Raw genomic sequence first — 16,509 nt, 5'->3', positions numbered from 1 at the left:
TAGGAACGAATCCATGGTAAAAAGAAATGTTTCCGATTTAGAACCATAGAACCACCATTAGAGCTTTTAGAAGCTCTTATTGTGAGACATTTAAAGTCGTGCTAATGTTACTGCTAATTGGTAATGGCATTTATCTGTCGTGAAAGGAAAGAGATTATTATATCTTTTGAAAAATAGAATATAATAGAATAGCCCTTTATTGTCAGTGTACATGTAAAACAAAATTGTAGAACTAGAAGACTTCATTGGTATCTGTATTCTCATACAGTTAACAAAGCGTACCAGTTCTTCTGAAGGGACAGGTGGCCAAAATTTGGAAAAAACACAAACCGTGTCAATATATGAATAGAAACAAGTAAAAATGTCAAACATCATTAAATAGATACATGTATTTACATTTTTTCCACCTAATTGTAACACACAGATGTGATGTACGGTATTTTTGACCAGACTTGCCTGCTTTCATTTGAAATGAGGCATGAAACAACAGTTTGATTGAACTGTGCTGTGACTGCAAAGATCGAACAGAAGGTGAGCTTCCTGTTTATCTCCTGTTACTCTTGTAAACATCACCTGTTCAAAGATGGCTCCCCTGAGAAAAACACTCCACTCTGACAGTGTCGGAGAACTCGCGATGACAAACAGTGACAGACAGAGGGGCTGAACCTTCCAGGAGGAACATCTGTAACACTATTTGGCAGGGTTAGTGCAAGATCGACTTATAGACAGAACAGATTATTTTGAAATAAATGGGTTTAAAAGTAAAAAGCTTAAAGTTGAAAATAAGGGAGGTCACTGAAGACCTGCCTGAATTAACCTGTCCTGTATCATTTGATGCCACTCTTAAACATGTAGAACCGTGAACACAAAAACCCTTATACTAAACATTAAGTGAACAAACCCTTGTTATAGAATTTTTTTTAAACTTGTGCAGAGTCTCGAGATCGGAAAGGAGAACAGCCTGCATAGAAAACACACCAAATCTCAGCTGTTCAAAGCACTTTCAGCTCAGTTGTGGCACTGGCACGATCTGCTCTGGTAGCCAGATGTGGCCCAACAGCACACCTCAAGTTTGCCACATAAAACTCAAGCCGTGCTTTGAGTTAGCAGGATTAGCCAAAGCCAAATGTGGCCTAAAGGAAACTGTAAGTGCAAGGCCACATTTGGGCCAAATGGTGATTGCTGTGTGGGAGGACTAGCTTTAATTATGAGATCAGATTTGACACCGTCTGTGGTGGCCTGCATGCATTACCTGGCCTGTAATCTGTTTGTCAGGGGAGCAGGATGGGTAAGATCAAATTTCCTGAAAGTCCAGAGAGTGTGAAGCTTTTTGGGCTCAGCCTCTGTTTTGATAGTGACAACTCGAAAGCTTCAGTTTAATCTGCCTAAATCTGCAATCATGTAAATCTGTGTCACATTAGCTATTATAAATAATTTAGGTCATAAGTACTGTAAATATCAATCCCTCAAATTACAATTGAAAGTAACTTCCATGCATGTGTATAACCACGAGGAAATGCTGGCGTGTAAATGCTGCCTGCCAGTATTCCCTTGTTCAGTGGGCACTGGTTAAAATGCTACAGAGCCGAATGTAATATTTGCTCCTGGAAGACTTTTCTAATAAAGTTTCTACTGTTCTCCCACCGGCAAAGTCGATGGCAGTGATCGCAGCTTTAGTTTAACAAAGTTCCCGTGCACACAGTAGTCCAGCTGAACTCAAGTGCTGAGTCCTTCGTCTGTTGTTGTGGAAGTGAGTCAAGTTTGGAGTGTGTTCAGCTGTACAGCTCTGAGGCAGTCCGTGCTCTATAAGCCTCCTGCTGACACGACGTTTGGAGGCAAAGCACTTATTAAACAGCCGCTCTGAACTCGGCAGCCACTCGCACATGACTTAACATTTTTGCAAGCACCTTGCTTTTGCATGGGAAGTGCTTAAAAACTACAATCCATGGCAGCGGCGGCCGTGAGAATACGGGAGGGGAAGCGTTGAAAAAAGACAGCGCGTCCGCTACTCAGCACTCCGCGGGATTAGAACGCACACATCAAGCCGCAAACAGACAGAAAAGCCGACTGTAGCTCCTTTTTTGCAAAAAGGAGGCAATGAATTTCAATTATGCATGAAGCAGAGGCCATTTTGGGAAATAAGCGCCATCCCCCAGGAGGACCGCCACCTCCTCTGCCCCCTCTTGAGCCCCTAGCCTCTAGTATCAAAGAATGATCTAATGTCACGCACAGGAGAAAGGTTACTTTCTGCATACGCATTGATATTTCTGCTTCCATCTCTGACCTTTTTCCACTCTAAGCTGTGATTTCTTTAAAATGCGAACTCAGCCCCACGTCTGTCTGTCAGTCTCCATCTGTCTGCCTCCGTACCTCAGAGGTACCTCAGAGGTACAGGATGAGAAGCTTCAACAACTTACAGAAAAACAAAAAAAGAAAATCCAGATTTGAGAAATCGTGACCGTAATAATCACACACTAAAACACAGATGTTTTTTTTCTGCAGCCATCATCTTTCATTATGTCATTTTTCTTTTTCAAGAACAAGGCAGTAACAGAATTGTTATTTTAGCCTTAAGTGGCTGTTTGCGAAACCTAATTAATATTTTAATGAACCTGAGCGTGTTTTTCCCTCCTTCACTAAATCAGCTGATCCTGTTTCACGCTCAGCGCCCATCGTTGGATCTGCGCATTCCTTCTGTCAGCAACAAATTCCTGGCACTTTGTGAACTATTAGTGACTTTAAAAATACACAGAGCTTTAATTAATTTTCTTCAAATAGAGAGAACTGCGTGTGGATAAAGGGGTAATGACAGTTTTAATCAGCATCTCCTGCTCTCGCCAGCCTGTACACAGCTGAACTGTGACACTGCACTTGCAGTTTTGTTAGATTTTACAGAACAAAAGCATCATTTATGAGATCTTTGGATACATAAATACCAATATTTATTCAGCAAACACATTTATCTGACTGTAGTCAAATGCAATTTACAACCAACTTTGGCTTTTAGCTGCAAACTCTCAGGGGAAATTGTTCTGCTACATAAGACAAAATCCCACAGATGAGCATTAATGCACAAAACAGCAAGTAAAGTTCAACCTAATAAATAACAATAAAAAAGAAAGACTTGCAGACACACATTTGTTACTGCTGGAGGTATTTATATGCATATACCTGGAAAAAAGTGCTAGCCTATAGTAACCGGAATCCAAGCTTTATCATAATAGGTTGCAAAGAAGAAAAAGCATCAGAGTCCAGCTTGCTCTCTTCAAATCTGAGAAAGGAAATAATGGGCATATCCATCCCAAACTTAAATACAGATCTTAAATCCTTGTGTCCGTATCCCCGGCCTGTTCAATCAAATTCTGCAGATTTGCAAATGTAATCAAAACTCCCATCTTCAAAGCTTCATTTGTATTTTAGCCAATATTCATATAGCTAAGGTGACATGGAGTGACAATCAATTCTAAAGCTTCTCTGACTTTTTATTTATTAGCTTTAAAAGGTCCAGGTTTGGGGCCTCATTTGCTGAGATGAGACAACAACAACAACAACAACAACAACAAGCGACGGGACACTACCTATACAGCTCAGAATAGCAGACAGACACCGTTAAAGACCATTCCACAAAAAGACACATTACAGGCGCTTCTCTTCACAGATGTGGCAAATAATAGCATTTTGTCAAAGCTGCTGTTGTGTACAAGCACAAGATGTCCTTTGGCAGCAGTGTGTAACCCACTGGGTTATGACAATAGTGAGATGGGGCTGTCACTGCAAATATATTTTTCTGCAGTGGTTGAGTGTGATGTGCTCCTTTTAACCCAAACCTTGAGAAAACACCAAAAAACACTCTTTCTAACCCTAACCGAGTAGTTTAAAGTGTCTAAACCTCACCCGAGAGTAATAGTGGAAACAAAAGCAGGACAGGACTTGAACTTATCCCACCCAAATCCTTAAAACCTCCTAATCTGGATCGCTATTGTTGCAGCTGGTGCATCAAGCCCAGACTAGAGTTTATTATTTATTATCTCAGGCTTTTTATGTGAAACCTCTGCACCGTAATGTCATCTTCATCTCCCACCTTTCCTCGCGCTGCTGTTTCCACGGTACTCATGCTTTCTCTTCTCTGTTTTGTTGTGTCTCTCTGCAGATCTCAGGCCTCTTCCCGACGTGGCAATGACCGGTAAATGCACCCGGGAGTGCACCGAGTTTGGCCACTCTGACTCCTGCTGGATGCCCGGCCAGCCTTCTCCCAACCGCAAGGTATCCAAGAATGCCCCCAAGCTCTCCACCTTCGTGCCTTACCAAGAGATGGACGGGCAGGAGCAGCTGATGGCCAACGGCAGCCCCAAGCCCCTGCCGATGGAGGAGCGTGGACCAGGTGGTGGCGGTGGTGGCAGCAGCTCCAAAGTGGCCAACATGCGTTTCATGACACCCTACAGCAGTGCCTACCCCAGTGGCGGAGATTCATCCAGTAAAGACTGTGGCATGGAGGAGATCCCGCTGAGCCAGGCGGTGGAGTACCACTCAGCTACCACTCCAACCGGCCAAACCTCCAAGAGGGAGATCTACCTGTGAGGGCACAGCTCTCCACCTTAAAACCCACACTCATCGCCCAGCGCTCCCCATCGCCCAGCTGCTCGCCACCACCTGTCGCGCCCCCTCACAGCTGCCCCCTGTGCCTATAACTTGCTGTGCCACAGCACCTACTCCCCCTTTTACCTTTTTTATAAATGCATCTACCTACAAGGCTTTAGCCCCCTCCACCTCTACCCACAGACATCCCCACCCCCTGCAAAAACCAATCACATGTAAAATAGAAGAAATTCAAAATCAATTAATGAAAATGCGGCTTGAGCTGCTTTGGAAGGAATGTAAACTACACCACATTGTTGTGATAATTTAAATGGGAAACTATTTAGCTACTCACATTTTTCAGCTGGATTTTTTGTGTTGCTTTAGCTTTGTTGCTGTGTGGGACCGGAAAACGGAAAAAAACAAAAAACAAACCTTCCGGGGGGTGAAGGGAAATAACTTCTTGTAAATCCTACTTAAGTATACTGTGTATTGCTATCTATCCTCATTTTCTTTTTTTGGATTTACTTTTCTTTCTAGTTTTTCTCTGTCACCTTCGAAGACACAGGGAAATATTATGTTTTTAAGCCAAGTTGCATCAAATCAACTGGCTTATTTTTGTCAGGAGCAGCTCATCGTTAACGTGAGACATTTGTAGAAAGACAGCTGTTTTCCAATCTTGAGATATTTAGGGTTTCTTTTCTTTATTTTGCTGTGGAGAAGTCTTTTTTTCATTGTACAGGCTGTAAATATTACAAACAGTGACAGTGGAAACTGCTGTGGCAGAGCGGATCCGTGGCCGTTAATCTTTCTGCAGCTCTTCATGTAACACTGGACTGAAAATGGTTGCATGTAGAGAGAAATGATGCCGTGGCATTCGCCGTCACACTGCAGGAACCTGGACTCTTGAGCATCACCAACGGTGCCGAGTTACAAACACAAGACTTTTTAATCATTTTTCCTCTGCTGTCCAACACTGGAACACGGTGGAATTTACGTTAACGAGGAAGCAGAAACATTAGAGGCGCACCGATACAACTTCATACAGAACTGAAGGAAACCTGAGACTCTGAAAGAAGCACTTAGAATCTAAGAAGCGATTATATTATTCATGCTGTTGTCAGTAGTATACCATAATATGATAAACTTAAACATGAATGTTACAGAAGGGTATCCAAAAATAGTCAAATGACGGTTTTCTTGCATCAAACTGATCATTTTTCTTTCTGGCATCGAATTATCTTCGATGCCATGATACATTCACATGTGAGAGACCTAAAAGTTTAAAGTGCTCAGCTTAAGGCAGCATTGTTCATCGTAAAGAAGAAATGATTACTCTGTTTATTGTGCAGTTTCTGATAACGGATTGATTACGAGCATTTGCATTAATGAAGCCGAAAAGGTTAAAAAAATTTTAAAAAAGCTTTTCAAATTAGTTAGAGTTTCGGCTTCTCCAGTCTGAAGACTTCCTGCTTTTCTGTATATCATTCTGAACTTAAGTGAGTAGCTTTTAGTTTGTCCAGTGGCTCCAGATCTCACAGATCTTTTGAGATTAAAATTTATAATCCAGTTGATCCAAATAAACAACTCAATAAAGTGTTAATGGAGAATCGTCATAGCTGTAGCTCTAGTCCGTGACAGCCTGTAAGCTTTTATTTCAGACTCAATAAAAAGTTTGTCTTGTGACATCACAGGAAAGGTTTAGAAGGAATTCAAATACCAGGGTTCACACTCCAGGGAGCAGAACATGACCTGTGCATTGCAATCTGTTGGATCTCAACATTTCTGATGTTTGCATCATCCCCAAAGAACATGAATGTTCAGGCATTATTTCATAAAAATCTTCTTGTAGTTGTGAATCAAACCATAATCATCCTTGAGATTCATCCTCGGAAGACCATGAATATCCACAGGGAGTGTAATATTGCTCTGTTTGCTACCACTTTAGGGTGCAGTAATGGGTGAATGAGGTTTGTAGTATAAAGTGCTTTGAGTGCTCAAGGAGAGTAGAAAAGCACTTAATAAGTATGAGGCCATTTACCGTTTTAAAGCGTGCAGGAAGCATTACTGATTTTATTTGCTTCTTCAGAGGTGATCATCTTCAGCATCACATCCATGTCGTACTTCTTACCACTGCTAGCTTGGAAGGCCACAACGTCGGGAGCTCACTTTTAGAAAGTATTTGAATATAATCTAAGATTAATGATTTCCAAAATCTTCACTTAATCTTTCAAAGCTTAGCAGAGAGCGGAGATGTTGTTCGCGATGCCTGTTTTGTTTTTGGAGGCAGTCCCACAAGCACAAAGCAGCTGTAGGTTTCCTGATGCTGACAGTCCACAGAGTGTTATGGCTCCTTTATCCTTTACAGCTGTGGTGGGCTTCAGTGTGCTTGTGGTGACTGTGGTGAATGTTTCCCTGCTGTTTTTCGAGCTTGAAGGAAGAGCTCTCCAGTCTTTGTCGCCGCTCGTTATTTCCCACCTCTTTACCTTCTCAGTGTGAGGCCGAGCCGTGCGGCGTTTAGCAGAAGTATTTATTAAACCTGTTAGCTGTGTGCAGCGGGGGAGGTGGCTGCCATTTCCTGCAGTGCAGAAGTCGCATAGGAATGCAGGATTAATGACACCTGTACAGGCTCGAGTCCGCTAACACCCTCTCCGCACAGCACAGCACAGCACAGCACAGAAACTCTAATTACAACCCGAGGCTTGGCATATTACCGGCAATAATTTGCACCAGTAAAAGTGAGCTGGTTTGGAAGTTCATTCATTCTGAGGCTCATGTTAATGGCTGCTGAGGATAATGTGAGATTTCACCTGTAGTGATGCACGCCAGCTGGGAGTGGATGGATGAAAGGAAAGGCACAGTGAGAGAGTGTGCTGCAAAAAAATCTCCCGAACAAGTCATTTAGTCTCACACTGAACTGGAAAGTCATAAAATAAAGCAAAAACTGTGGTGAGATTATTTTCATCGGCGTCCATCCCTACCTGGGATTTACCTGACAGCTTCTCAGGCAACTGATTAAAACATTTACATTTACTCTGATGTATATTTTCATGAAGGCTTGTATAACTCCAACCTAGAATCAAGGTCAGATGTTGAGTTTTATTGAAGAGCCATTTCAGAACATGCACATATTCACCCATAGAACTACTTCCAGCAAAGTACAACTGATGGCTGAAATTAAGCAACATATTTTCAGAATTTACAAGAAAGTCGTTCAATTTTGTTCACTTTTCTCAAGGCCCTCTCTTTAATTTTTATTCTCTTTTATTCATGTCCCCATATAAAACTACTACCCATAAACGCAGACAGTAAGATAGGCATTAACCAGTCCATGTGTGATTGTCAGCTGCATCAGAAGAATCCACAGTCTGTGAGACTCTCGGCTAATAGAAGCATGGCCGCCTCTGTTTGTGTCACCAGAGAGATAATCACATAACACAAAAACTCTGCTTTGCATTTAGTCTGAACATGCACCTTTTTCTTTTTGCATTTTTGGGCCTGGAGAAGAAATAGTAATGCACATCTACTAGGTGTCCATAATTAGAAATTTCAAATTATAAATCCCTTTGCCTTAACAGCTTCATCAAATTAAGACTGTACAGAGAATATAACTCTTCATGTCTTCTAATAATTGTTGAAAGGCGCTACAAAATCTGGTAATGTTGCAAAGACTGGTTAAAATGAAAAGTGGATGTGCAGACTCTGCATCCAAAAAAACTGATTTTGATCTGTAATCTGAATACCAGCAGATCTGCCTGACCCACTCGATTCTGGAAGGAGACAGATGTACCTTTGGGCTTCCGTCAGGAAGGGCGTTCAGCATTAAAAAAATCTAACAAATGAAACGTGCGGAGCTGCTCACTGTGACGAGCCATTGGGAAAAAGAGAACAGCTGACAGTAGCTTTATCCACAGATTTGTCAGTCCATCAATTAAAAAAGAAAATGTTCATTTTAATTAAAAAAAAACCTCTTCAGTTAATCCTACACATATATGGGACTTATACATGACAGATATTAAATTCTGCTAGAAAGTGAATCTGCCTCATGTTGTCATTTCCAGAACTGCTCCTTTCCAGAAAAAGGCAACAGATTTGTGACTGTCTCACTCACACGAGCACAAAAGTCTTGATGAGCCTAAATGACTAGTCATTAATGTTTTACAGCATGTGACATGAACATCCTTTTCTCACAATCAAAGAGGGAACATCAAAGCGATGCCAACAAGCTGAGCTGCCAGCGAAGAAAACACGGCAAATTGGGGCTATCGGAAGGGTCACGCATTTAGCATTTGGTGTATTGAAGCTCTCCGTGTGGGCTGTGTATGGTTCAAAGCGAGGTTTCTCCGTTGCCTCGACAATATTTGATTTTTGATTGATGCATCTCCCTCTTAAGAACCTGCACACACGGTCATTGTGTTCTGCATATAAGTCAGCCATCATTCAGCCACCATTCAGTCCCCACTGTGACACAGATTTAGAGTTCATAGGCCCCAGCGCCGCTCCTCGCCTTCCCCGTTCTTCCTCGGGTGATTTAAAGCTCAGAGTTCGGATTGATTATTTACAGGCCAACCTTAGAGGCCCATGTTGACTTTCCTCCTTCCTTTTCCCCTTGCCACGCTTCAAATTCAGCGTGAGTGAGTAATTATATTATTTTCTGTGATGCTTACCCACAGCCTGGATGGGCGATAAACTCCCAAGTGCCCGACGTCTTATGCTGTGCACGGCAAAGATAGGGGAGAGGGGGAGAGGTCATATAGCATCGGTATGACCTCAGCTCTTTCGCAGCAATTAACCCCAGACAAAGAAAAATGAACCCTGGTAATACCTGATGACCTTTGGTGAACTCTGCTGTCGCTGTTTGCTCTTTAGGCCTCCCGTAGTTTTGCTTGTGCATTAAAGCAAACGCGGGTACTGCTGGCATGTTTGCACAGTCACATCAGGCTTATGATGCTTAATACAGGCATGAAGAAATGTGTCAGGGCTTGAGCGTTCCTATATTAGAGGTCCAAAAGTACGTGGACATGTAAATGTTCGCGTCTTATTGTTAAACATGTGGTTACAATAACAACCTCTGGAGCTGAAAAATGAAGCAAAGTGTGAACTGTCAGAACTCCCATGTTTACTGCAGCCTTGTGGACAACGTCCTCCAGTTCTAGGGTGAATTATAATTACTATTATTATCATCATTATTTTAATATTATTATCATTTTAAATTCATATGGGTGTGTGGCCACTTTGATTGACCAAATTAGCCATTCAGTACCGGCTTGTCCTCACCTTTGTTAATCTGAGTCGCTAAACTGGACTTCTCAATTGTAGTTGTGCTGTCGGTGTACTTTGAGCATTTCTAATGTGCTTACTGGACAAATGAAATAGCTTACATTGCGATACAGCCCATACAAGAAGACTTTGCTTCCACTGTGATGTATGAATTTCAGTATTTCATTTGTATCTCAGCAGATGAGTGGGTCTGTGTGTTGAGGTGGAGTGCTAAGTAATCAGCTTACTATGATGCTTCAAAATGTGGAGCCCACAGCCAATGGGAGAGGTCATGGTGGCTACATCCATCCATATACAGTCGATTACATCATCATGGGTACCAGCAGATTTTGGAACCCAGTAACAGAAATTTGCAGTTGTTTGGTAACAAAGCCTGTCATGTGGTCCAGCTTATCCCAAAGGTGTGAGCTGTGGTTGCGGTCAGGCTCAGGTTACAGCAGAGTGGGAAAACCATTTTGAGAAAATCTTTCTTCTTATGTTCTTTTTTCAAGTAAAGCACAGAGTCAAACTATGAAGTTCAAAAAAATCTGAAAAAAAATGTTGATTAGTTCAGATACAACCAGCCATATCATATACGGAACAGTCATTTCAGACTTTTTTGCAATGTTAGGTAAAAACCCCACGTCAAAAGGAGAACCAGCAAGAACTTGGCAACAGTCAGTGTTGGGTGGAACACATTGCTGTAATCACATTACATCTTTCAGTAATGCAGAAATTAAATGTGGGTGTACTCCAGCCCAGCAGCCAGAGACTGAACGTCAGCAGGTAACAGAGGCAGTGATGAGCAGTCAGGGTTACACCTCAGTTTCTACCTGTTCATGTTTCTAAACTAGAATCATTGTGGCGATGGCTTTGAAGTCTCTTTTCCATCTTTGCTTTGTGCTGTGTTCATATGTAAATACTGAAGGATCGTATATCCTCATCAGGAATAAGGATTTATGTTGGTGTGTGGGACTGTAGCGTGAGGTTTACATTAACTGGTGATTATGAGACAATGTGTTTCAGATACGCCTGCATAGTAACAAGAAATTAATAAATGAGTAGTGTAACAAATTACTTTCTCTGGTGAGCATACTGCATTACTTTTAAGAAACATGACAAGTAATGTGTAATGCATTACTTTTTTTAAGTAAAACAGGGTTCCAGTGAGGAAGGAGAAATTCTTTTTACTATAAAGACCCCTGAGCCAACAGAGCCAGGCTCAGGGAAAGGCAGCCATCTGGGCCTACAGCAGCATAACTAAGGGAGGGTTTAGGGTCACCTAATCCAGCTTTATTAAAAAGGGATGATAATCTGAGGCTAATATTAAAAGTAGACACAGATTTTTATTTATTTATTTATTTTTTGGAGGGGGGGCACGATCTAAAACATTGCATGACCATAAGTGTTTGGTGTCTCAAACAAGCACTTCCTGCTCCCTGGTGGAACACGTGAACCCCAAAATCCACCACCACCCATCAGCCCCTAGCAGAACACAGGTGTCTCTGCATGCAGTGCACTCACATCCTGCTGCTTTTAAATAGAGGGAGCTTTCCAGTTACAGAAAAAGAGTATATCTGTGTTTATTTCTGATTCTGCCAAAGTATAGAATATTAGATATTCCAGAATAAATATAGATGATAAAAATATTCAGCTGGGCCTGAGAGAAAGAAATAAAACAGCAATTTAATGTATAATCTTTTTATGGAGCTTGAGTCAGCTGCAGTTCGTCCTTTCAGTCAGCAAACACAGACATGAGGAGCTTTATAAAAAAATCTGATGCGTTATCAAATATAAGCATCTCTAAGGGAAAGGATATTGATCAGAAACTGTATTTGACATTCATAGCTGAGTGCAACTTAATGCATATGTATCTACAGTTTTCTTTCCTTTTTCCGCCTTCATACTTCTGTGCAGCTTTTACTAATAAAACGCTGCAAGTTTACCTCTCAAAATCATTCGTGAAAACTGTTTTAGGATTAAAACGCAGACCTTAAATTAAAAATGTGCTTTTTGCCATTTCAAAATGTTTTACCACCAAAACAAAAAAACATTGGTTTACCCTTGATGTATTATTAACAGCTAAAGTGCCCTACCATAGTTTGCTTCTGAAACACTTTATAGACTGATTCATGACTCCAACACATAAACATCTCCCAGGAACGGTTTATTTTTAAAATACACATTGGTTTACTACTGACAGGCATTATTTATGTATGAAATCCACAGCTGTACTTAACAGTGGAGAAAAGTTTGCTTTCCTAAAACGCAGACTGTCTCAAGTCGTCAGACTCTTAAAGCTGAACTTATTTATAGTCATTGCTTAACAATGACACGAGTCGTTGTGACATACCTTTGACATACACGTGTTACCAACTCTCGAGCCTTACTCATGGGTTGTTTTGGCGCTCTCACCTGAAGCTTAAATTCACTTTAAAGAAGCAAAAAAGAAGCAATCTAATCTTCCAAGGCTAAGATAAAGAAGGATTATGTTGAACTCTAAATCATGAAAAGTCACTCAAATTTCAACACAAAGATCAATGGATAAGCAACAACCAGCTCTTAAGTGGATGCTGTTGCTTTGTACAACAGTCCAGAGTTGTTCATTAGATCAGCTTTAGGAGAGTACAGTTTGAGACGCAGTCTGTAGTTCCTACTTTTAAAACATTTTCATGAACAGCCCTGATCCAGCTGTGAAACTCTGGTGGTCCCTTTATGGATCACGTCTATATCTGTGAGTTCAGCTGAACGGTGGATTTTACAGTTTGAACAAAAGGTGAATGTTTTTGGTTTGCGAGTTACTCGGTTTTGCAAAAGGTTCACTTTGTTCTAACACACAACGGGATTGATTTAATTCAGCATTTTTCCCTCCTCGGGCTGACTCTGTCAGCGGTGTCGTGAGTCTGTCGGTAACATAACGACTCAGTGAATTCATCTTTCCTCTCTCTTTCTTCTGTCCACTTATATTTAGACCGGAACCACTTTGTGGCTCTCGTGTAATCAGTGTTTTTATATCTGGGGCGTTTGCATTGATAATTGTGTTTAAGTCACAGAAATAAACGGCAGCTTTCAAAGGGAAACAAGAGACCTCTGTTTATTTTTGAAATTCTTCATAACTGCCACATCTCTGCTTTGCCTGATCTATTTAAGGGTCAGTTTTACGCTCAATGTTGACTTTTGTAAACAACTTTAAAGAGGCTGAACTAAGTGTACTTGAACCGAATGACTTTTACCACTTTGAGCACCAGAAGCCTGGGTCCTACATTGAATATTACTGCATCAGACTCTAAACTCATGTTTGAGGTTTAGTTATTATTTTTGATGAAAAGACCATTTGGCCACCATTTGAACGCCATTGTCACCATGCTAATTTGATTTGCGTGACAGTAACCGGTGGATTCTTTGACTTGCACTTCTGGTGTGCAGAAGTCTACAGAATAAAGGCGGGCGATCACATGAGAGCTGCAGACGAGTTCCACATGAAATCACGTGATAGACTTTGGAGTGGCTTGCTGTTTTTTGGTTGTGTATTATACTGAGGCTGGAGTCTCCGCAGTCGAAGCTTCAGCTGAGCATGAAACAAACCAACTTTATAAATATTATACATTTTTGTTGTTGTCACAGTTGTTTTATCAATGTTATGGAATCAACACTGCTATAGACATACTGTATGAATATAAATGGTTGTTGCTGTTTTCTTACCAGACGCGGCATGTAAATGATGATGATGATATCTGTTTTCTGAGCAGGCAGACTGGACTCTGTGTTTTCTATTTCTTTACTCCATCGTGACTGAAAGCCAGACCCGGCAAGCTGAATGGAGAATGTGAAAGTTTAGTTATTTTGCGATTACACAATCAATAAAATTAAATGTTGATTTCCCAAAACATAAAACAGTTGATCTCGACAATAAGACGAGAGCCACGTCTTGGTTTGCGTGAAATGGATCTTTGTCGACGGTGCCTGCAGACACCTTTACCATTATGCGATCTCTTTGGGTGATGCAACAAAAAAAGGGGAAGAATACAAAATTACAGAATCACGTACTTATCTCACGTAACTACGTCGATTTTTCTGGTAATGATGAGCAAAGGATGTGACATCTGGAGAGAAACTAAAGTAAACAGAATTTCTTGGAGCTCCTAAAGTGCTAATCTGTGCTTTTTATGTGTTATTTTGTGTGCTGAAATTAAAAGGACTTTAAGGGCTCCATTAAAATTCTTTGAAGAAAGGAATTAATCAGTTTATAATCACTTCTTTTGATGTCATTTATTTATCTCCCAGAGATATCTGATGGTTACAAAAAGAAGAAAAAGAGAAGAAATCGGGACCGCAAATCAGCCAAATCAGTGAAAAAATAACTACAAGGTTATCATCATCACACAAAGTGATGTTAGTGGAGATAACTATTGTATAAGGGGTTTTTTGTTGTTGTTGTTGTTGTTTTTCTTTTTTCTTTTTTTTTGAGAAAGGCAAAGTTATTTATTTGAGATGTGGTTGTGAGAATTTTTTAGGGTCCTAAAATTATTTTGTTGTAACCTTGGAGGTAAAAATCCCAGAAAACAAATTCTAAACGGTGGCATTGGGCTTCCTTGTGTGAAGAATGTTGTAAAGATTCATATTGTTTTAGAAGAGAAGAAAACAGCAGGACAGAACCGCCGAATCACTTTTCGTCTTTACAGGAAGTCCACGTTTGTAGCCTAATTGTTGGTTGGTTATATTTATATAGGAAAAATGCTAGTGATGCCTTGTTTTTTGTACAGTTTTATGTACATGCAAGTGTAGGTTTTTTAAAAAAAAAATGTCAATAAAAAATATATATATATTCAAACAACATGAAGGAAGTCTGACCTTGAACCTGTAGGATTATATCGTCTCAAGTACCGTAGGCTCTATTAAATGTAGGAGTGATGCGTCAGGCTCAGAGCGGAGGTTGGCAGTGCGCCTCCTCCAGTCACCCGTCTGCTTTACCGCTTTCTGTTCTCTCATGTTCATCTCAGCCGAGTCTTAAGACAAACTGTACATGAATTTTTGTTGTTTTCAGTCTTTTAATTTTCTTGGAGGAAGTTGGGTAATGTGTTTGTTTGAGCCTCATCTGTTCTCTTTTGATCAACATTCGCATGTTTGAATTTGAAAAAAAAAATGTGGTCTTTTATTTTTGCTGAGCAAATCAAAGAAATGATATCTTGTAATTACTCCTTCCTTATAGCTTTACAATAAAATACATCAGTCAAAGAAACATCCCGGCTGTCGCTCAGTTTGTCTTGCAGGTGTCAGTCTGCAATGAAATCACGTGTTTTTACTAGAAAACAATGTGGCTTGCTCTTATTGGCCAGCATAAAATCTAGAATACTGGATCCGTTGTTTCTGATTAAGAAATGTTGCTATGCACGTTTCTGCAGTGAATAAATGTCTTTGGCATATTTCTGTGCAGCGCAGGTCAGCAAAGCTCTTGGGACAAATCTGAACGTGCCAATCAAAAACAAAAGCCTCCTGTAAATCTCCCTGCCACTGAATGTGCCAGAGTGCAAAATCACACAAAAGAACCAATCAAATAAATATCAAAAACTGCGACTTGCAGTGCCTTCAACCATTCAACGATGCAAGGGTGGGTGGTGCTGTCCTGAACAATAGCGTATTTTCCCAACGTCAAAATCTCTGATTTTATAAAAGTGGGAAGACATTACAGCCTTCATCACACTTTTAAGAAAATAATCTGAACGAACTCAAATACAAGGACCTACGTTACCTTCATGAAGCAATTCAAATATACAGTAATGCCTTGTAACAGGATGTCTGTGATCCATTTACACTATCACACGTTTAAAGTCACCAACACAGCGTACCAGGCTGAAGCTGTGTTAGAGTAAAATTGTAGGTTATGAGGTGATTTCCAAACAGTTTGCAGTTCCTCATTTTACAGTGAGAGAGATTCACAAGTGAAAAACATTCAAGGTGCTTGCCAATGTTCCAATGAGTGGACCTACCAGCAAATTCACATTGAGGTGGAGCCTGCCTTTGAGCATCGCACGTTCTGATCTCAGACAGGTTAGGATGTTAAATAAAAAACTGGAAACAGGAGAAACACTGAACAAGTGTGGTTTGTTTCCAGGAGAAAAGCCTCTTCTCTCTAAAGAGAACATGGCTGCACAGCTTAGCTTAGCAAAGCTCCCCCTGAACAAACCACAAGACTATATATAATAATATTTTGTGGCAAACTCATGCATTGCCATTAAAAAAAAAAGAAAAAAATTAAATAGCAAAATTCTATGTGATAACTTTTTTGTAGTTGTACGTTTATCCACCAGTCTCCACTGATGATGATGACATCATATCCTTGTTTCAGTGGAGGACATTTTATTTATTCTAAAATAGTTATTAGACTGTAAATCTATAAATTCTTATTATTATTATTTTTTTTTAAAAGCCCCATACACTGATGTTTTCACAGCTCACACCACTACAGTTGGATGAGAACGAGCATTTGAAGTCTAAAGTCAGAGAACCAGCAGGTCTAATTTTGCTTTCATGAGTTAGTTTGTTAATCGCTTTTTTATTAAGCTGATGCACAAATAACAGCTGACTGAAGTAAATGTGATGCTCTGTGTCCACATGAATACCTTGATAATTTATGTTAAAAAAAAGACACAATTCACACAAGCAAACAAATTTTAA

General features: G+C 40.4%; 1 protein-coding gene across 2 annotated transcripts in view; it reads left to right on the top strand.

Moving 5' to 3' along the window:
* LOC147337394 (protocadherin-1-like) overlaps positions 1 to 15,073 on the top strand; it is a 231,765-nt gene extending 216,692 nt beyond the window's left edge. For both annotated transcript variants that reach the window (XM_086304704.1, XM_086304701.1), the window contains exon 6: positions 4,151 to 15,073. In XM_086304704.1, the coding sequence (XP_086160830.1) occupies positions 4,151 to 4,578 (428 nt within the window). In that variant the 3' untranslated portion in view covers positions 4,579 to 15,073. The remainder of the gene's footprint in view (positions 1 to 4,150) is intronic.
* The last annotated feature ends 1,436 nt before the right edge of the window (positions 15,074 to 16,509 follow it).

Source organism: Aulonocara sp. 'chitande type north' Nkhata Bay, linkage group LG2, assembly GCF_057382095.1.
Source record: "Aulonocara sp. 'chitande type north' Nkhata Bay isolate Kocher_YH1m ecotype deep benthic linkage group LG2, A_spYH_male_GT1.1, whole genome shotgun sequence".
Taxonomy (NCBI): Eukaryota; Metazoa; Chordata; class Actinopteri; order Cichliformes; family Cichlidae; genus Aulonocara; species Aulonocara sp. 'chitande type north' Nkhata Bay.
The sequence above is the reverse complement of the archived record's forward strand: the minus strand, read 5'-3'. Positions and strand labels throughout refer to the sequence as shown.